This window comes from Hippoglossus hippoglossus, chromosome 5, assembly GCF_009819705.1.
Source record: "Hippoglossus hippoglossus isolate fHipHip1 chromosome 5, fHipHip1.pri, whole genome shotgun sequence".
Classification (NCBI taxonomy): domain Eukaryota; kingdom Metazoa; phylum Chordata; class Actinopteri; order Pleuronectiformes; family Pleuronectidae; genus Hippoglossus; species Hippoglossus hippoglossus.
In genome coordinates, this window is record NC_047155.1 from 17,344,184 (window position 1) to 17,365,547 (window position 21,364).

The following is a 21,364-nucleotide window of genomic DNA, read 5'->3' on the forward strand; positions in this document are numbered from 1 at the left end:
AGTTTGTAATGCCTTAATGGATGACTACAGTTTATAAGAGAAAAGAAATGCTGCCACAGACACTCACCATTAGGCCTTTATTTTTCTGTATATATTGTTGTTTTATGTCCAATTTGTTGTTTTTATGTCCAAAGGCACCAACCACACCAAGGCAATTTCCTGTATGTGTAAATATACTTGGCAATAAAAAAAGAATTCTGATTATTATTCAGACAGTTGTCAATACAAAGACAGCACCACAAGTTTCATTCAGGTTTGTGACTAATGCCACAAGACCAGGTTTACAACTTATACAAGCCATTATATTCAGTAGTACATCAATCATGAGGTAGTATATGAGTTATTTAATCTGTTAAATACATAATTATGTGCTTTGTTTTTTGTCATTCTCATGTGAATTTGCTAAATTATAGTTTGTGGTGTAGGGTTAGATGTTTTTGTTTCAGTGTTAGGTGTTACCTTACACTGAAACCAAAAGCTTTTTCTTAGTCTTTAATAAAGTTTTAGGGTTAACCTATTAACAAAACATGTTTTGGTACAGAGAAGCATTAAACTGCTTTTACCTATTACAAGGCAGAGTCATATTATAGAGTTGTCGCACATTAACCTATTCATACTGTATGTTTTTAAAAAGGACATTAAAATACCATTTCAGTACTTTCAGAAATATGATCTCTAATGAAATAGTACAAGGTGTGGAATAAAACTGTACTTTTTAGGGCCATGATGTCCAGCAGATGGAGCTCTTAAAAGAATGATGAGAAAATACTATCTGCAGCAAACAAGGCAGGAATGTATTATTAACAGAACAGTTCAATAGCTGCAATAACCTCTTGAAATATGTAGACAGTCTGTAAACTGACAGTTTGAACCTAATCATTAAACAATGAAAGACATTTAGTGAAGGTACATTGTGAAGATAAAACATATGACACGTTGAAAATTTGAACCACTTCAAACTTTATGTAATTGTTGAGGTAGTTGTCCTGTAACCAACAGAGCCTAACAATATTATAAACCTACCATCACAGCAATGCTTGTAAGTGACTCCCTGTACATAATGACAACAGCAGCACTTGTCTCTAAAGGAAACTAATGAGACCGTTTTATAATCACATTATAACACAGTTTTAGCTTTAACTACAAACCTGACTTGAAGAAAAGAGATATATGTGCCTGTGTTGAAGGTCAGATCATTTATTTTATCTACTAGTTCTACATTCTTGAATGAAGCTTTGACATAATCAGAATCAGTGTCAGTGTCATGAACTGGAATTCAAAAAATGTATATAACTGTGTACCTGCTCCTGAAATCTGTACATGTAGTGTTTGTAAAATGTAAACTATTTTCCCTTTAATACCTCAAAACATAATGTGCTAGAAAAGAACCGCTCAGTTCAGTTTGAGAAGTAATGGGCTGCAAAGGCCAATACTGCACCCAATCTGGATGGATTTTATATCGACTACTACTTCATAATTGAATATGACCTTGGACACAAGAAAACATGACACACAAATCAATATTAGAATTGCATTTGCAGTAACAATGTCGTGTTATATTGGCTTGTTCTTTGTTGATAATGGTTTCCTTTGCCGACAGCTTTCTTCTGAGTACCTTTCTCCTCGGTGGATCTCCAGGTATGGATGCCAATCCTCAGAGGGAGTGCACACTGACTTCAAACGCTGTGGAAAGTACAGAATTACACAATTAGAAGTGACCCTGAATATAAGTACACTCTTACAGTGTTTGAAATTTACAGAACATACAATTAACAATGACAAAGTACGCACCCCCAAGAGGCCTCCCTCTGCTCTCATCAGCCTATACCCAATGACAAGAGGGATCCAGATAAGGATGAACGCAGACATGCACCAACCCAGAGCCAAGCCCCAGTCTGGGTACTCTACTCCTCCATAGGTGGGGGGAACAAGGTTTATCAGAGACCAGATGAAGATCACCTAGACAGAAGAATAAATAGTAAATATACTGTAACATTCAATCATATTTATTGAGATGTACATGGTGCCCCTCAAAAACTGTGACATACATTTTGAAAACAGTGACAAGCTGAACCTGAGGTACTTACAAAAGTTTTGATTGAAGTATTCAGTAAATTCATTGAATAACTCTTATATGTTTATCTGTTAATATAGAACACAATTCTAGAAAAGTATAAATTAGAAACTAGAATTACCACCCTGCAGTTGTATGTCTCTGCAAACCAGTGCAGTTTCAGTCCATCCTGGTGTTCCTGACATAATGTAGTCACAATATCACTATGACTTTTGACATTTGAACACTGAAATGTAATCAGTTAATGTTTGACTCCAAATGACAACCATGGTCAACTGGTGCCAGGAAGGAGTAGAGATTTCTGATATTAACAAACTGTTTCCTGTTGGAGCGGCAGGACTGGAACTAAGCAAAAGCTTTACCAGTGACCTCGACCTTTGAATTCTAATCACTTCAACAATGAGTGCAAGTGAATTTTTTTTACCAATTTGAAGAAATTTCTCAAGGTGTTCTTGAAATACTGTGTACACAAGAATCTGACAGACGGACAAAACATGCCTCTGGCCACTTGCTGTTACTGGTGCACAGTCATAAAAATGTTTTTGTGAGGTAATGGTGACCTTGACCTTTGACTTTTGACCACCAAAATCTGATTAGTTCATCCTTGAGTACCAAATTTGACGAGTCCCTCAATGTGCTCTTGAGATATCGTGTTCACAAGAATAAGACTGACAACATGAAACCATAATGCCTCCAGCCACTTACTGCTGCCAGCGTAGAGGCATAAAAAGAGAGCAGACCTATTCAGTACAAACCAGAAAGAATGTTATGCTATGTGTGAAGCATTGGTTCTGCTGCAAGATATTAAAAGTTAGTCTTTCAGAGCAGCACTGAATATTATATTCATTTCAAATATTAATAAATTTCCACTTTTCCAGCCATTCTTTTGGTCACACTCATACCAACATTTTGTTCCTTCACTTAACTACATTTCAAGTAGTGAATTTCATATTTTACTTGATTAGTTTCCCAATTAAACTTTGTTTCATACTATAAAGAAAAAAACTAAATTTGTACTCATTACTCACCAAAATTAAGCAGGGGCTGATCAAGACCCAAAATGCTTTCCACCACAGCCAGAAGCAAAAGCTCTTCCTCCCAATCATCATCTCAATGTCTTTAATTAAATTGTTTACTCCTGCAAGGCATGAGAAGAAAATGCGCAAAGGAGACAGTTTAGTGCAATGGAAAGGTTCTCCTTGCATTCACATCCATCAAGCGCTCAGTCAAATGCTAGTCAAGGTTTCAACAATGCAATTATTTTTCTATCATAGTGACTCTAAAAATAAATAAATCTGAATAAATGTAATGATCCTCAACTGATAAACTAATAATAAAGCATAAAACTGGTGATATTATATATTCTATAGATTACATTATGTAAACAAATCCCAGAAAGAGACCAAAACCACCATGCTTAGCAAAGGCCAGCTATTCAACTGAAACGAACACAAGCATCATGGGAGTTTTTGTCTTCACCATCATTGCCAATGAAAATCTAGCACAATGTTCATGGATGAACTAAAGTATTCAAAGTTGTATTCATGCTACACAACAAATGGCAATGAATAATTGTGACAAGTGACAAATAAAAACAGTGAAAGCAAAAATCTGCTAACTGACTAAGTGGCAAGCTGTTGGTTTTTCCGTCATCATACGTTGTTTGAAGTTAAAGCATCTACAGGCAGGAGGGTAAAGTGGATTTGACACAATAAAACGGCGACCAAAGCGTAATGTCCCCTTTCCTCGAATAAAACTGGGGATTTATCTGGGATTGACCATTGTTTGAAATATTTTGGTACATGCTCAATACCACACTAATGTATTATTATTATTTTTGTAATAACATTCGATACAACCTTAACACATTGTTGGTTTTGGTCTTTGAATGGGATTTGCTGACACTGAGAATGACTATGGCCAACATTTACAGCACTGGTGCAGTGGCAGTTTTAAACCTGTCTGTTTGGAATGGGCTGTTAGCTTGGCATGTGGTAGTGCTCTAGAGTCTAGAGCCACTAGTGAGTCCTCTCCACTATACTGTCACTTTTTATTGTTTGTGTGAAGAGCTTTTTAAAAACATGGTGCAGAGTGAAGTTAGAAACATTTGTGTTCATCCTCCCTGGTTTATCTGCAATGAAGATTTTATATTGAATGTTTTTCATGAGATTAAACTGAGTTTGTTTAATTACTGCTAACATGTATGGTACATACACATGTACAATTCAGCTCGATAGAAACAAACAAAACAAACATGCCTTTACTTTTAAGACATGTGTTTTATGAATGTGCACCTGCTGCACCTGTGATTGTTTGTATTATTTAAATTTTGTGAGATATAGTAATCTTATTATCAAAACAATGGTGGCGATTTTGACGTGAGGTCTGACCCATTACTGACTGCTGCTGTGGTTTATCTGAAGACTGAAGCACCAAATTGTACACTGCACTTCCCTGGGCATATACATGGTAAGTGTTAAGACGACAAGATGAGCGGTTGACGCAATATAAGTTCCACAGACAGACATGCAGATAAACCATATATGTTGTATATTTACCATAAATGTAGCAGAAGCCAAGGACCTCCATATAAGCCAAAATAAGCAGCACCCAGGAAGTCGCAAAATGGTCGATTAGAGTTACCCAGTATATTCCTGCCTATTTTAAACACACACACACACACACACACACACACACACACACACACACACACACACACACACACACACACAGAGACAGGCACTGTAGGTAAGCAGGACAATAATGTTAATTATTACGGCTGCGTTGTAGTCGTAGGAGGTAGGTTGACACAGCTTGGTACTGCAGAGTTTAGTGTCACATCCTGCTGAGGCATGCATCCTGTTGCTGGTAGGTGGTGCTATGATAATGTTGAATTTTGGCATGCTAAGTCTTTTGCAGATAGGACAATGTATAGTCAAATAAGTGGAACTTCCTGTTTCATGGTGATATAGCCACAGCCATGCTGTTGAAGGAAATCTTACGATTAGCAAAACATTTCAATGTCGAGGTTGTTTATTTACACTGACAATATTTGAAGTTGATATGATTATTCTGTGGGAGGAGTTCATTAAGTAAAATGCCTGCAAATACCCCAAAAAACCCAGATATTATACATTTACATTTTTAAGTTTAATTTGGGGTGTGGGTAAACAATAAACAATAAAGACATTGAAAAAAGAAAAGATAACAAAGTAGACGAAACAAATCCTCATGTAAATTTGCTTGGTCCCTTATTGCAGTGTTAAGATAATTGTAAAGCCTAAAAGATAAATAAACACCACTTGCAGCTAAAGTGGTGGAAATTTCAGTCATGTCTGTATAATATATAAACGATAACTACTGGTCTCTACTGGACTCTTCTGGACTCTTCTGAACTCTTTAATGCCAATTTGTTGAGTTGGAAATTGTTAGTCTGAATACAAAGTGTTAACACTAAAACTGTCTGTTGTTTACAGTTTGATTTTGTTGATTTTAAGTGACTGAAACATTTTATTTGTATCGGTTTATTTAATTTTACTTTATTTAATTTTACGACTCTTTTGTTGTAAGTGTGTCCATGATAGATATACCTATTGATTTTCATACATGTCGGTTAAGCATGCCGTTGGGACAGCTTAATCGAAATCTTGTATGGGCACGATTGAGCCATTTTGCCAAAACCATATGCAAAACCCATATTGGAAGTAAATGTCATTTCTGATGTGTTTGCCGAGTTCCATGAGTTCTCATGCATGTTTAGCCTCCCAAAAATGTGGTCAACTGTAAAAGATAGATAGACATTTTCTGTGTTGCTACGGCAACAGCGTTCAACATAAACAGACAACATTCACAAAATGTATTCATAACTATCTTAGGGATCTTTGGACAAAATTTAACCTAGATCTGGTCTTGTGAAGTTTTTTGTGGATTGGATATGTAGTCAAGTTAGAAGAACTTCCTGTTTCAAGGCAAATCATACTTTGACGTCAGGCCCCGGCATGTCGTCAAATGTTGAAAAGTACAACTTTTCAACATGTAATTTGTTGTTGCCAGTAGGGGTTGAGTTGGCTAGGGCTGAATATTTCCATCTAGATGTGTTCAGGCCTGGACTCTTATCAAACATGTGAAGTTTGGTGCAGATTGGAGATAGGAGATCGTTTAGAAAGTACAATGTGTGTGAATCACCAATAATACCCAACGATTTCCATGGGCTGCACTATCGAGTCACTTGGGCACACCCATATGCTGAAACTATTTGACGTATATCTGGCACATCTGAATTTGTTGCTAAGTTTCAGCTAAAATTACGAATATTTAGGCTGCAGCCCGAATAATTTCGGACAGTAGTCACTGTTGGCAGATCTACTTTACCGTTGTCACACATGGCAGGCCCAGGAGGAAGATGAAGACACATGTCCCTAGACTCACAAAGTGATGTTTGGATTGAAGGGTTTCAGGGAAGGCATCAATTAAACAGCTGCTGGTCACCTCTAACAATAAGAGGAAATCAGTGAGTAAACTGAGTAGCAAAGACTGGTTATTTGCTTCAACACAGATCCTATAGTTTACATTCAAGATTTATGCCAGTTAGAATGGTATGACAGCAGAGCCCTTCCACTGGCAAATTGTAATCTCACCTATAATTGTAAACTGAGTGTCCAGGCCAACTAGGGTAAGCATTGAAAAGAACAGTATTGACCACAAAGGGGAAATGGGAAGTTTAGCCAGAGCATCTGGATATGCAATGAATACCAGGGAAAATCCTGCAAAGACGAAGAAACAAAACTTCAGAGAACATACAGCAGCCATTTTACATATTATAAGTACAGTAAGAAGTATCATTAGTATCTGACCTTCCGTCACCACACTTTCAATAGGTTTTCCATAGACGTAAGACATGTGACCCAAAATCGAAAATATGGCGAAGCCTGCATACACACTGGTACCTAAAGAAATTAAAAACAGTAAAATAGACACAAAGTGAAAATCTATATGAACCAAAGATGACATTGTGTACAAAGTGGCATTTACATAATTTTTGAAGGGCTGTTATCTAACTACAGAAAATGAAAGCAGCGATTGAAAGACATTTTCCTGTAGACTGTGGTTAGCCACAGTAGATACTATCACTTTGGGCTGCCTAAGTGGTAAGTCACCGAACATCTATACTTATCGATCGACTACTATCTAATCCTACTTTACTGTCAAATCTTACCAGATTTTTTCTCAGTAAAGCTGCAAAAATAAATTACCTTGTTTTAAAATCAGTGCTTCATCTGAAATAAAATTGTCCTACCATGGTTAGTAAGGGTTGCAACAACTGAGTCCCAAAGCATGTTGTTGTGGAAATTGTTATAGGAAGCAAGGGTCGTAACACCTCCCATACCAATGGACAAGGAATATAAAGTCTGAATTGCTGCATCTTTCCAGACCTGAAATACAACATATTCGAAAATGGTGATTTAAAAAGTGCATTGCAAATGTCTAGTGTTTTAATGTTTTACATTGTGATTGATGGATTCTTACCTCTGGTTCCGTCAGTTTGGTGAAATTGGATCGTGAACCAATATAGTAAGCTATGCCTTCTGCAGCTCCCTCTAGTGTCACACCTCTGATCAGCAAGATCAAAATCACCACATAAGGAAATAAAGCTGTGAAATATAAAACCTGCAGAGACAAACATCTGAAATAAAAATCTCTCACTGAATATGTGAGCTGACCACAGAGCAATGCATATGCCAGAGTGTGAAAGAGATTTAACACAATGCAATAAGGATGACTGCCCAGACCAGGCTTTAGCATATGATGTAGCATGTTTCCACTGCTTCTCAGAATGAGTGTGTGAACCAGAATTAGATTTTCACAAATTGTGGATAAGAACAAATTAAGTAGTAGCTGACTTACTTTTCCATAAGACTTGATGCCTTTAAAAAGCACTGCAGCAACAAGGATGGAGGTCAGCAGCAGACAAAGGGCCAAATGCCAGACTATTGGTCCTGTTTCATCCAGACCACTGGATCTCTGCAGAGCCACACGACTGAGGAAGAGAGAAATCTGACTGTCATGAAACCACACTATGACAAATGTATTTGTGCTTGTTTGCATTAGAGTTTGTGATTCTTACTCCCAGTACTGTTCACTTGGACTCTGCACTGGAACCGTGATCACGTCAGTTGAAGGACAAGTGATGTTTTCCTGAGTCCAGTTGGTCACTAGAACACCACTTACATTACAAGACACTGGAAAAGGAATGAAGACTGGTGAACAGCTTGTTTAAAATAGACATGTCCCTGAGAAGCAGTGTTTACCTAACATGGCTCTATGACCCCGTTCAGACCTGGTAGTAACATCAATCCTGAGTTCAGGTCTAAACATAACCAAATGTGTCCTGAATGGGTCCTAAGATCCCTTCCCTCAGACCACATTCGGAGGTGATCTGGGAAACTTTTGGCCACATTCTTTTCACTGCGTGAGTGCAAACGCATCCTGCCCCACAAATGAAGGAGCCGACGACCGGCTACAGTTTCACAATGAATCTTTATTCTATCCAGAACGTTGATTTGTTTCAGCGCCAATATCACTATATAAACGCTGGCTATGACATAATCATATCCATTTTTTTTAATAGGTAAAATTGTATTTCCCCCCACACACACAATTTGGAGATAACAACTCTTCACTCTTCAAAAGAGCTATAGATATAAACATTACCTCTGGGTGTGCTGCTGCAGTTACTGTCAGCCCAACTGAAGCAGCTAGACCATGGCAAAGGAGACTGGAAGGAGGCGAACAAGTAGTACATGCTGTAGCTGATGATGACGTTATAATAAGTTGCCATCAATATGTTTCCTATGACTACGGAGAGGCCAACACCTGGATAACAAATAGAAAACGGAAGATAACAGATTACAGTACAACAATTTGGTATTTGACCGTACTGAGCCCGCTACATACATTTTCCAAGCGGCAGAGGCAGACATTGATACAATCTTGATTGTTAAATTATTACTATTTGTATCCTACAAATCTCGGTTTAATGACTCGTCTGTGAAGACACCAAGTCATACAGGTATCTACGGGAGTTCTGTAGCTAAACATGGTCAACTGGACTCACTTAAGTTTCCTGAAGAAGTTCAGACCTGAAGACGTCTTTATGACAAGAGGTAAATCGTCTTGACGAAACTCAAGTAAGTCCAGGGCCAGATGGTATTTATGCCTTGACATGTGCAGATGAATTGACCACCCTTCATTTAATGAAGGTTAACACAGCAAGTTGTTTTAAACATAAATTCAGAGATCAACAGTGTAGGCAGGTACGCAAACAGATGAGAACAAATCTGTCTTTCACAGGAAGACAGAATCCCAGTTTTGTTGCTGTAAGGTAAAGATATAAGGTTAAACCAAAAATCTATTGGCAACCACTTATCGTGGTTATACATAGCTAATGCATAGCGCAGTTTTACTCTTTGACCCTAGGCAAATTTACAATAAACTTTATTGGAATACTCAGATCATAACATTTCTGCACAGGGTAGCGACTGCACATCCTGTGTTGGCTGAGTGTCTCTGGTGTCAAGTATGAAGCGTTGTTTCTCTTCTCCCTCTCAGTGATGAGAGCATCGTGCTCTATTTCCCACAATAGCTTGCCATGAAAATGTTCCATCTCATTTATAAAGTCAACGTTTGAAACTGAATCAACTAAATTATCAATAGCGAATATAGTGTAACTCATTCACTGGTTGCAGCCATTTTCTTTACAATAAAATAATGTGATTATCTCTCACATTTTAACAGGATTTTAATGTTTATCAACAGTAAATGTATTCTGCATTACATGTATTTGTTTGAGGCTTACCCTGTAGCATCGGCACAGCTCTCCACATGTTGACTGGACCTTGGCTGCAGAACTGACCAATGGCATTTTCCATGAAGAAAAGAGGGATTCCACACAAAACCAACAACAGGAAATAAGGAATGAGAAAGGCACCTGCTCAAAAAATAAAAGAAAGTGGTCATTTTATTAATTTATTCTTAAAAAGCTGTTAGCTTAAGAGATTTTCTTCACACTGATTCCAAATAATTACCCCCTCCATTCTTGTAGGCAACATAGGGAAATCTCCAGATATTTCCCAGGCCAACAGCATAGCCGATCAAAGAGAGCATGTATTCTCTCTTGTTTGTCCAGTTTCCACGCTCAGGATTCTCATCACCATTATCCATATCACAATCCTGCTCAAAACCGAATTTCACACGTTAAAAAATATTGGGCTCTATCTTCCACCCAACGCAACATGGTACCGAGTGTCTATGCACGTTTCAGACTGATGCAGTTGTCATTTTCCTGTCAGTGCCATGTTGTGTCTGTGGCAAATTGGACTTTCACCCATGTGAGTATCCATGGGTATGTTGGGCTTTAAATAAGGTGGGTCAGGCTCATTGGTTGTGCCTTGCTTTTGAAGCATCAGAAAGAGTTGACAAACAAATATGTGGTCTGAAGTCAGGTTGAACAGTATTTTAAGGGTATAAAATGTGGAAATATGTTGTTAACCAAACATAAACCAAACTTAAACATAACCTTTACTTTAGCAGTATATGTATCAAGCTGATTGATTAATGTCTGCTACCATTTCAGCACAAATAATGACAGTGGGTTAACTTGAGATCTTGAAATTGTAAATAACAAAATATTGAGGGCAACATATTGATATTATTTGATATATTGTTGGATTTCATCTTAAAACAAAAGCAGATTCTCTCCCATTTCCTTTCAGCCTGTCAGTCATTATTTCACCATTTCATCAGGATTCATTGTAGACTTCTGTCTAGTGTCCCCTTTGCTGCACATTCCCCCTAAAATAAATTGAATTGCTCCAAACAAATGTTCATGTTGTTCTGATGAATGACTGTCGTACTACTGCTGAAACTTTTCCCCCCAAAATGTTTTAATGTTTAAATGATAAAAAGCTTTAATGTGTGATGACTGCTATTATAGCCAGAATGTATACTTTGTTTACCAAAAATGCACTAATGTAGCAAATTGAGTTTATTTAATCTTGATAAAAGGTAAGTACAATCCAAATATTTAATTTACATAAGCCACACAAATATATGTTTAGTGGTAAATTTCCATATGCCGATCGACACACAGAGAATAAAGTAACAACATTGCCATTCTGAAATAAGCAAAGACACTAGTTGTGTTGCGCTGGGTGCTGCTTTGCATCAATTGCATTATGCACAGGAGACATTTTGACTTGCAATTACAATAATTTTTTTTAAATAGCTCTCCTCCACTCTTATCAACCCAGTTGTTATTACCATAATTAGTCACATTTCCTGCTGTTACATTTGTAATTGTCTACTGTGAAAGAATATACAGATAATAACAAAAAACATTGCATCAATAAATACATCCAAACATTGCATCAATAAATACTCCCATCAACACATGTGGCATTCACATCTCCAGATGTTGCAGGAAAATTCACTTTTTGGCTGTTCATAATTTCATACACTGAATAATGGCTACTCGGCAACAGTAACACTTTATATTAGGGAACACATATTAACCATTAACCAGTTGCTTATTAGCCTGCATATTAGTAACATATTGGATCTTTATTAGTCATTATAAAGCACTTATTAGTACCTTATTCTTCATGATCTTATTCTACAACTACTAGGCCATTAACTAACAGTTTTCTCTTAATTACCTCCTAATTACTGCTTATGCTACTAATATGCATGCTAATACGCACCTAGTTAATGGTTAATATGTGTTCCCTAATATAAAGTGTTACCCAACAGTTATTATTCGCACACAAATGTTCAACCTAATTTTATCAGATCATTTTTGGTGGTAAATATAGTCTATAAATAGTCCAGATCACCAATTTATGTTTTATTTTTATTTTGTTGCAATTTCACCATAGGTAGAAATATAACAGGATATTGGGCCTGTCAACAATGCGATATGAAGAATGCACCTTTTAGCTCTGTGAAAAAAATGACACACAAAAACTGCACAGCTGTACACATTAAAGTAGGCTGCATGTGTAGTTATTCAGTTTATAATCCTACCTGATCTGAAAGAATAGCAGGGTTGTCATTGGATTTTTTTGAAAAACAATCACACATGTTGTTTGACCCTCTGCTGTGCTGTGGAAGAAAATTTAAAGTAACCAAAAACTTGTCTCATCTCACAGCAACAAACTGTATTTCTGTCTTCCTGTGACAGACAGGTTTGTTGTCATCTGTTTGCGTACCTGCCTTCACTGTTGATCTCTGAATTTATGTTAAAAAACCTTGCGGCTGTAAACTGTGTTAATGAAACCATTGGACCTTATTTATTCTATTTTGCCTCGCTCCCTTTTTCTGCATGTGCAAGATATTAAAATGCAAGTTTCCATCCCAGCACTACTTACTGCTTGTTCATAAAAGTTAGTTGAGTTAATTCTTATATCTGTTGCATTTTTTACTTACTTACTACTATTGACGGAAGATATTGACAGTTTATTTTCATGAACTGTAGCGATCTGTTTGAGCATTGGTTCGGCTTCCCCTCAAATAACACGGCTACTTAAAGGGATAGCTCACCCAAAAATAAATGGTGAGTCCTTCTTCAGACGTAAAATAAAACAACAGAAAATTTAATTTTAATTTGAAATTTGCTGATGTACTTGTGAAGCACTCTGTGTGTAAAGTGCAATATAAAAAAGTGTTGCGTTAAGTCCCTACAGCTAAATTGGTTTAAACAAAAATTTGCCCTCAACTGTATCACTTACACAAACACACACACACACACACACACACACCTGTTGGAACAGCTTACCTCAGCCCCGAGGCTCATCAAACATCCTTGTATCTTTGTATGTTCACATATACTGAGAGGTTCTTCTGTAAATATGAACTGTCACATACTGGAATAATGAACAAACATCTCTCTCACACACGGGTCCCAAAGTAACAGTATGTGGCTTTTTTTTTTAGCCTGTACATTAGTAAATAATGTTGATGCTGCAGTTGTTGAGATGAGTAAATTTGGGAATGGAGATTTGGGAATTTATGGATTACGAATTTGTACGCATGGCGAATAAATTGCAAACATCTACAAAAACATAATGAACACAATAAAGTCAGACGCTAATCTCCTTTGAGAGTGGCTGTACATCCATGAAATCAATAAAACAGATATCTACTCAATACCTTATCATCAGTGAAGTCTCTCCTTATTGCCTACAGCTTTGACTCTCCTGTGTGAATACACAAAAGACAACATTTACATACTGGTCATGATCCTGTCTGTGTCATGTTCCTATTTTCTAGTCTTCGTAATGTCATATTGTAGGTTACTGGCACGTGCACACAAGGACATCAAAGAGGACTTGAGCCCCAACCCTTTTTATGGGGTGCTTTTTAAAATTATTAATACATTAATATTATACTCTTGTTTGCGTGCAGCCTTCCTGTCAAACAAATATATGGATTGATTAAAAACTATCAGGTCGGGAGATTAGACTTAGTCTCGACCCTCCCTCCCTCCCTCCCTCCACATCTCCTGCACAGTGGTGAGCACACAGCCATCACAGTCACGTCAGACAGCACCTCCCAGCTCCAGCTCCTGTCCCAGTTGTACTGGTTTTTCTTTTCTTGTGTGGAGGTGAGAGGTGTAACAGAATCGTTAAAGAATCAGTGTGTAGGATTTAGTGCCATCTAGTGGTGAGGTTTCAGATGGCCAACCAACCAACTGAGTACCCTTCCCCTCACCACTTTCTTGTGTGTAGGAGAACCTCCAGGTAACATAAAAACAAGATCCTCTCTAGAGCCAGTGTTTGTTTTATCCACTGTGGGCTACTGTAGAAACATGGTGGTTCAACATGGCACCCCCGGTGGAAGAGCACCCACTCTAGGTGTAATGATTCTTAGTTTCTGGTGATTGTACACAAATGAAAACAACAGTGTGAATATTATGTTTAATTTGCCAAAAGATCCCTCATGAATTCTACACACTTTAATGATCCCATGATAATATGTTTTCAAGTGATTAAATTATTCATATTATAAAATTTGAAAATGTACTTTTAAAAACACTTTGAATAATTTACAATTTTATATCATATTAAATCAATGTAAATTCAGCCTGGACTCCATGCTGACACACATGAGTGCTTTGCATTGTAGGAATCAATGCCTATGCAAAGTTATGTGAAATAACATTCTTTACTTGAGCAACAATGTCGTGCAGCAGTGAGAGCACCAACCCATACTGCAGCAGCTTAATGAACATTTGGATCAGTATGTGGCGTGGGTTCAAGCAAGACAGGCAAACGAAGCCATTTCTCCATCAAGCTTGATTATATTTTAAATGTCTTGAACTTGAATGTACGTTCAAGATTATAAGTGAGATTACAATTTTTTTGTTATTTCCAATTTGTAGGACCTCTGACCTTGAATAAAAAATGCAGGTAGGGAACCCTGAGAAATAACTTCAGAATCCCTGTCATATGGGATTCAAAACAGTTTAACATTCAAAGTTTTTCTACTTGATTTAAATAATTTCACCACAAACCAGACAGGCAAAAAGAAGTTATTCATTGTAGAATATCAGAGGTGAGGAACAAAGGATGTAGTTAGTTAACAAGAAACTAAAGGACATTATAAGAGAAGTGTGATCACTGAAACAAAAATTATCATAACTGATAGAACATTCAATATTTTTGATGAAATACAGTCTCAGCTGTCAATCATGATGTTTAATTTTTTATAGTGTCAAATGACTAATAAAAACCTACCATAGCTACCTAAAATGACAGCAACAATCTTTGAGAAAATATATTTTTATGAACTATTATGCAGCCAGCCACCAGGGGGTGATCTAGACACATTGGCCTCACTTTTGTGAATGTATCATGTCGTCCATCTTAATATACAGGTAAGGATTTGAACACGTCAGCTAATCTGTGATGGGTTTGCATTTTAATTACTCTCTGCCACTCGGGGGTCAAAAATCACTCAAAGCAGTTTTACTTACATGCACTCATTTACACAGATTACACTCCTCCACCTCCAAAAATACACAAAGACACATCAGAGCCAGGAGCTAGAGATCACATTTACGTTTACTTCCGGCATGTTTTCGAGGTTCTTCATGCGGCAGCTGCGTTCTTCTGAGTAGCGCTCTCCTCGATGGACAACCAGGTAGGGATGCCACTCTTTGGATGGAGAACACAATGACTTCAGACGCTGTGGAAAGTAAGAGATTAAGATTTTAGGATTAGGAGTTTTTTTTTCTAGAGACCTCCTGACGTTTATGGAAACAATCTGCTGCCGAGCAACATTTAGATTATTTTTCCAAGTATCATCACACACACCTTCCAGGGGCTTCCCTCTGCTTTCATCAGCTTATACACAGCGATGACAGGAATACTGAGCAGGATAAACAGGACAATGCACCAGCCCAGAGCCAAGCCCCAGACTGGGAACTGGACTGCTCCATAGGAGGGTGGTGTAAATGTCATCAGAGACCACACCAGGATCAGCTAGACAGCAAAGCCAAAAAACGTTTACTCATTAGACACAAACAAATATGATGTAGTGGCATATCAGCCACATTTCTAGCTTTCTTTACGTTGCTTTTAATGCAGTGCTATTAAGTGCTCCATCAAGGAGATTATGTTTCCAGCAAAGTTAGTTAGTTACTCATTTTCTTTAACATTGTGAGAGTTTGACGTTTTTCAACATTCTCCTTGATTTCTCACAACAAATCAAATTCACACACACTTCATGTTTTTAATCTGCATTTGTTTGTTATTTAGCGGCAGTTGGTGAAAGGATGTGGTGTGTGTCAGAAAAACAGCTCGGTGCAAATCCAGATCTGGGCCAGATCCAGGTATGTTTTTTTCACTTGCAAGATTGGCTGTTTTCTTTGTTTGTTAGAGGGTTTTTTTCCACTTATTTCCCAGGGAATATTTCATGGATCTGATTGAAAATAATCAGGCATATTCAGAGGACTGATATCTATGACTATGAAATTTGCTGCAGTATGGCAGTACTCACCACTATGATGCAGGGACTGATGAAAAACCAACATGCTCTCCACCACAACCAGAAAAGGAAACTCTTTTTTCCAAGCATCATCTCAATGTCTTTAATAAAACGGTTCCCTCCTGCAAAGCATGAGAACACGGTTTTAGCTCAAGGCTGATTTTTTTTAATTCGCATTTATATGCACATATCTCCAATTTTCATATTTACCATATATGTAGCAAACACCAATGATCTCCAAGAGGGCCAAAATAAGCAGCACCCAGCTGGCGACAAACTGGTCGATTAGTGTCACCCAGTATATTCCTGCCTATCTCACACACGCGCACACACACACACACACACACACACACACACACACACACACACACACACACACACACACACACACACACACAGAGCACATCAACTTAACCTTTGTTCAGACAAGAGTAACACAAAGAGAGGTTGACTCTGAGAGGTTTACCTGTGTGACACATGGTAGGCCAAGGAGATAGAGGATGGTACATGTCGTTACCGTCAGTAAGGCGTGTTTGTGTTTGAAGAGTTTTGGGAAGGCGTCTAACAGGCAGGTGGTGATCACCTCTAATGACAAGAAGAGATGTGAGGACACATGATATGATGAGTATCTGCTGAAACAGGAGTGGTCTGAGTGTCGTGGCAGCATCACATCCCACCTATTCCTGCAAACTGGGAGTCCAGACCTACAGTCAGGAGCATGAAGAAGAACAGAATGGACCACAGCGGGGATATGGGAAGCTTAGACAAAGCATCTGGATATGCAATGAATGCCAAGCCAAACCCTGCAGGAAGACGAAGACACAAAACATCAGGCGCCACTTCTACTCGACAATACATTTTTACCACGGTACCCACAAGGTGTGTCTGTCTGACCTTCTTTCACAATCTGTCCAACAGGCATTTTGTAGATGTGAGCCATGTGACCCAAAATTGAAAATATGGCAAAGCCTGCCAACACACTGGTGCCTGGGAAGATATGACAAATAACAAACATCTTTAGATCATGAAAAACCTTTGATATAATAAATAATTTTAAACACCAAAAGTTGTGATCATGTGACATTATTCCACTTTGTCTTATGTGATTTAGTTTACATGTGTATCTGTGGCTTCATGTTGTATCTCAATGTTGCATTGTATTGTTAGATTTGTAATGTATCTTAATGATGGGTTATTATGGGTTATTTATTAATCACAGGTTTTAAGTTGTTTTAAGATATTGAGCTTCCTTTAAATTGTGTTTGCTCCCACCTGCATTTGTGAGTGTTACTACAAATGCATCCTTGACCACGTTGTTGTGGAAGCTATTATAGGAAGCAAGAGTCATGACTCCACCCCAGCCAATGGAGAGAGAGTAGAAGATCTGAGTTGCTGCATCTTTCCAGATCTAAAAACACAAAGTCACGTTTAAATGTAATTTTTTGAAATTAGGACTCCTCTTATTTGTTGTATTTAAACAATGATAGTTCAGTTCTTACCTGTGCTTCATAGAGTTTAGTCAGATTAGATTGGGACCCAATGTAGAACTCTATGCCATCTCTAGCTCCCTCTAGTGTAACACCTCTGATCAGCAGGATGAAAATCACCACATATGGAAATGTGGCTGTGAAGTACACAACCTGTGGAGACAAAAGCCAAGACTGAATATTGTGAAAATGTAATGAAATTATTTTAATTTTCTGTCCTTGGTGCTAAGTTTAAAGCATCTCGTAAATTGGAAGACCTTATAAAAATGTGTACAGTGATGCAATTAACGTTTGTGTTTATTTGAAATATTAATTTTTAGCTAAAGTGTGATGACAAATGTAGACATTGTGCAGAGTGTTTTGTTATGGCATGTTGCAGAGTGAAGGTTTGCTTGCATTAAATTGCAAATGTGGATAAACATTAGCTCCCTCTAGTGTCATTTCTCTGAACATAAGGTAAAACAGAGGTGAAATACTTGACCTGCAGAGACAAAGGTCTGACATCCACACACTGAACATGTGATCGGACCACAGAGCAATACAAGAGCCACAGTGTGAAAGATGTAAGTTTACCACAATGCAACAAGCCGGACTGCCGAAACCAGTCTTCAGCAAATGGTGTAGCATGTTGCCACTGCTTAAAGGGATAGTTCACCAAAAAATTTAAATTCACCCATTATCCACTCACCACTACCATGGAGGGGTAGGTGAAGTGTTTGAGTCCACTAAACACGTCTGGAGTCTCAGGGGTAAACACAGACAAATCCAATACCATTGAAGTAAGCGGGACCCCTTGTTCAGACGTAATAAAACAACAGAAAAAGCACAACATGCCTCCATTCTGCTCGTGTGGTGTCATCCAAGTGTCCGGAAGCCCCGGCATTCATAATCGACTCGAAACGGCGTCATTCACACCATCTTTTAAGCATAAATGTCCTCTGATATACTCCACTTGGTGCGTTCATGTACCCTCGGGCACACCATTGTGTGGCTACATCTGCTAGCATCGCCAATATGAATGTAGTGAATTGCGGACACTTGGATGACACCACATTGGCAGTATGGAGGCATGTTGTAATTTTTCTGTTGGTTTATTACGTCTGAAGAAGAGGTCGCCTAGGCTAAAACACTGTTTACCCCTGAAACTCCTAAAGTGTTTTGTGGACTCCAACACTTTCACCCACCCCTCCATCGGCATAGTGGTGAGTAGATAGTGAGTGAATTTTCATTTTTCGTTGAACTATCCCTTTAACTAAATGAATGTAAGAAGAGTTTCTGTGGATAAGGACATAAGAAGTAGTAGCCTACTTACTTTTCCAGAAGACTTGATGCCTTTAAAAAGCGCTGCAGCAACAAGGATGGAGCTCAGCAGCAGACAAAGGGCCAAATGCCAGACTATTGGTCCTGTTTCATCCAGCCCACTGGATCTCTGCAGAGCCACACGACTGAGGAAGAGAGAAATCTGACTGTCATGAAACCACACCATGACAAATGTATTTGTGCTTGTTTGCATTAGAGTTTGTGATTCTTACTCCCAGTACTGTTCACTTGGACTCTGCACTGGAACCGTGATCACGTCAGTTGAAGGACAAGTGATGTTTTCCTGAGTCCAGTTGGCCACTAACACACCACTTACATTACAAGACACTAGAAAAGGAAAGAGGACCAGTGAATAGCTTGCTTAAAACTACAGGCTGGACATAAACCGCTTGAGTATTTCGCATAGAATTTCGCATATTTAATCAACATCAGAATATATATTTCTGTCATCATTACTTCATGTCAGAATGAAATGATTATACCTGTAGGTGTGCTGCTGCAGTTACTGTCCGCCCAACTGAAGCAGCTGGACCACGGCAAAGGAGACTGGAAGGAGGCGAACATGTAGTACAGGCTGTAGGTGAGGATGACGTTATAGTAAATTGATACTATTAGAGTCACCATGACCATTGCAACGCCAACACCTGCAGAGGTAGAGAAGAGAGGTTTTAAGGAACCGTTGCTGTTCAGAAAGTTCTTGTGAAAATAAACTAATTATAAAACATTAACTTTTATTGGGTGAGTTTTTAGCGAATGTGCATTTGACTCCCAACCAAGTCAACAAGTCTGCTACAGGGTGATGTCCTGGTTCAACCCATCACACTCTGCTAGATTGTTAGTTAACAGTAAACAACAGATGACCTAAATGTGCACCTTACTGAATCAGGGATTTTGGACATATAATTGTCCCCTCTGTGTAAATTGTGGCCCCTTTACGGCCCCGGATTTAGAACAATCCTACATCTGCTGCTGATCTGAAGCCAGGGGTCATAAAAGACCTGGTATTTGGTTTACACAGTTGACCATTAACCAGCAGCCTCTTTAAATGCCTTAGGTTTGACATCTTCAATATACCTGACTGAGCTTTAACAAAGCTTTAATGGCAGCCTCACCCTGCAGTAGAGGCACCGCTCTCCATGTGTTGATGGGACCTTGGCTGCAGAATTGACCAAGGGCACTCTCCAGTAAGAAGAGAGGGATTCCAGCGACCACCAACATCACAAAGTAGGGGATGAGGAAGGCACCTGCTCAATAGAGGGACATCATAATGAGAGAAACTTTTTCTATGTTACTTATAATAACAGCAATGTCATTAAATGTGATCCTAAATGGACTAGGAACCGATTATCTACAGTGCATACCCCCTCCATTCTTGTAGGCCAAATATGGAAATCTCCAGATATTTCCCAGTCCAACAGCATAGCCGATAGTAGAGAGGATGTATTCTCTCTTGCTGGCCCAGTTCCCTCGTTCTGTGTTCTCATCCCCATCATCCACATGTGGATCCTGTTCATTGACAAGTTTAAAAACATGTAAAATTGGTGAAAGATAGCGAGAACCTCTCGAAAAAAAGAAAATTGCACTGGCAATCGTTAATTTAAAAAGGGGAAATATAGATTATAATGTATATATTTTTCTCCATTGCACCTTCAAGATACACAATCTTCTTGACATCATTTCCACTTATCACATTCAAACAGAATTTTGGTGGTGTCTGCAAGTGAACAAGTCCTTTATTATTCAGGCATTTTACCTACAGTGGACCCTTCAATTACTTACTAAATTGAGATTTTGTTCATTTTTTTATAATTAAAACAAAAATCAAGGTATTTCTCTACATTAAATAATAAAGTAAGCAATATTTTGCAATCACTAAATGATGGAGTGAAAGTCTGACAAATCCTACCTGGTTGACCACTGCAGGATTTCTGAATATTAAATCCCTGAAAGTGTTCCAGCCGTATTTCCTCATGATGTCCTTTCACCTGCGTGTTAAAGGTCTGTATAAGAAATTTTAAAAGCTCATGAAGGTTGGTTTTAAAGCCCCCTCCCCCCTGACTGACAAGGTAGTGATGTATTCCAACCAATCATCTACTCAGATACCTCCCCCATGGCACCACTGACCTGACTGTGTGAATAAATTAACTCTTATAATAAAAATGAAATCACGTTTTGAAATCACCTCTTCAAGGTCATACTGTGTGTGACTTCTCCACACAGCTACTTACAGTAGTGATAACAACATCATATCATCAGTATTGATAAACAGATAAAGCAGTGGAGCTGTAGTATCCAGTAACACAACACAATGATGGCTGTGTGTTGTGTATGTTGTGTATGTGACTCCAGAGAGTCACTACCCCGATGACAGTCACCATGTGGTAACAACAGATCCCTAAAGCCACTGATAACGGACAGATCTCATTGTGGTTAGTGACAT

The 21,364-nt window shown here is 38.3% G+C and overlaps 3 protein-coding genes across 3 annotated transcripts in view; all 3 read right to left on the bottom strand.

Annotated features, from left to right (window-relative positions):
* Window positions 1-1,354: 1,354 nt before the first annotated feature.
* Window positions 1,355-11,735, bottom strand: LOC117761243 (sodium- and chloride-dependent neutral and basic amino acid transporter B(0+)-like). Its single transcript, XM_034584946.1, has 15 exons — window positions 11,724-11,735; window positions 10,159-10,303; window positions 9,930-10,061; window positions 8,786-8,947; window positions 8,199-8,313; window positions 7,979-8,111; window positions 7,601-7,741; window positions 7,371-7,506; window positions 6,928-7,020; window positions 6,712-6,837; window positions 6,446-6,564; window positions 4,633-4,732; window positions 3,103-3,212; window positions 1,792-1,959; window positions 1,355-1,683 (listed from the first exon to the last, which is right to left on the bottom strand). The coding sequence occupies exons 1-15, from the start codon at window positions 11,733-11,735 to the stop codon at window positions 1,555-1,557; spliced, it is 1,821 nt and encodes a 606-aa protein (XP_034440837.1). The 3' UTR covers window positions 1,355-1,554.
* A 2,141-nt stretch (window positions 11,736-13,876) lies between these two features.
* The window catches only part of fmoda (fibromodulin a), a 59,547-nt gene continuing 52,059 nt past the window's right edge, over window positions 13,877-21,364 (bottom strand). Inside the window, exons 7-8 of the transcript XR_004613938.1 lie at window positions 18,113-18,115; window positions 13,877-13,892 (exon numbers count right to left, since the gene is read on the bottom strand). The gene's annotated coding sequence lies outside the window, so the exon portion shown is untranslated. The remainder of the gene's footprint in view (window positions 13,893-18,112; window positions 18,116-21,364) is intronic.
* On the bottom strand, window positions 14,883-20,912 carry slc6a14 (solute carrier family 6 member 14). The gene is made up of 15 exons (XM_034586561.1): window positions 20,831-20,912; window positions 20,286-20,430; window positions 20,037-20,168; window positions 19,407-19,568; window positions 19,137-19,251; window positions 18,917-19,049; window positions 17,617-17,757; window positions 17,390-17,525; window positions 17,012-17,104; window positions 16,795-16,920; window positions 16,584-16,702; window positions 16,328-16,427; window positions 16,130-16,239; window positions 15,445-15,612; window positions 14,883-15,316 (listed from the first exon to the last, which is right to left on the bottom strand). Exons 1-15 carry the CDS (start codon window positions 20,894-20,896, stop codon window positions 15,161-15,163), a joined length of 1,902 nt encoding a protein of 633 aa, XP_034442452.1. The 5' UTR covers window positions 20,897-20,912; the 3' UTR covers window positions 14,883-15,160.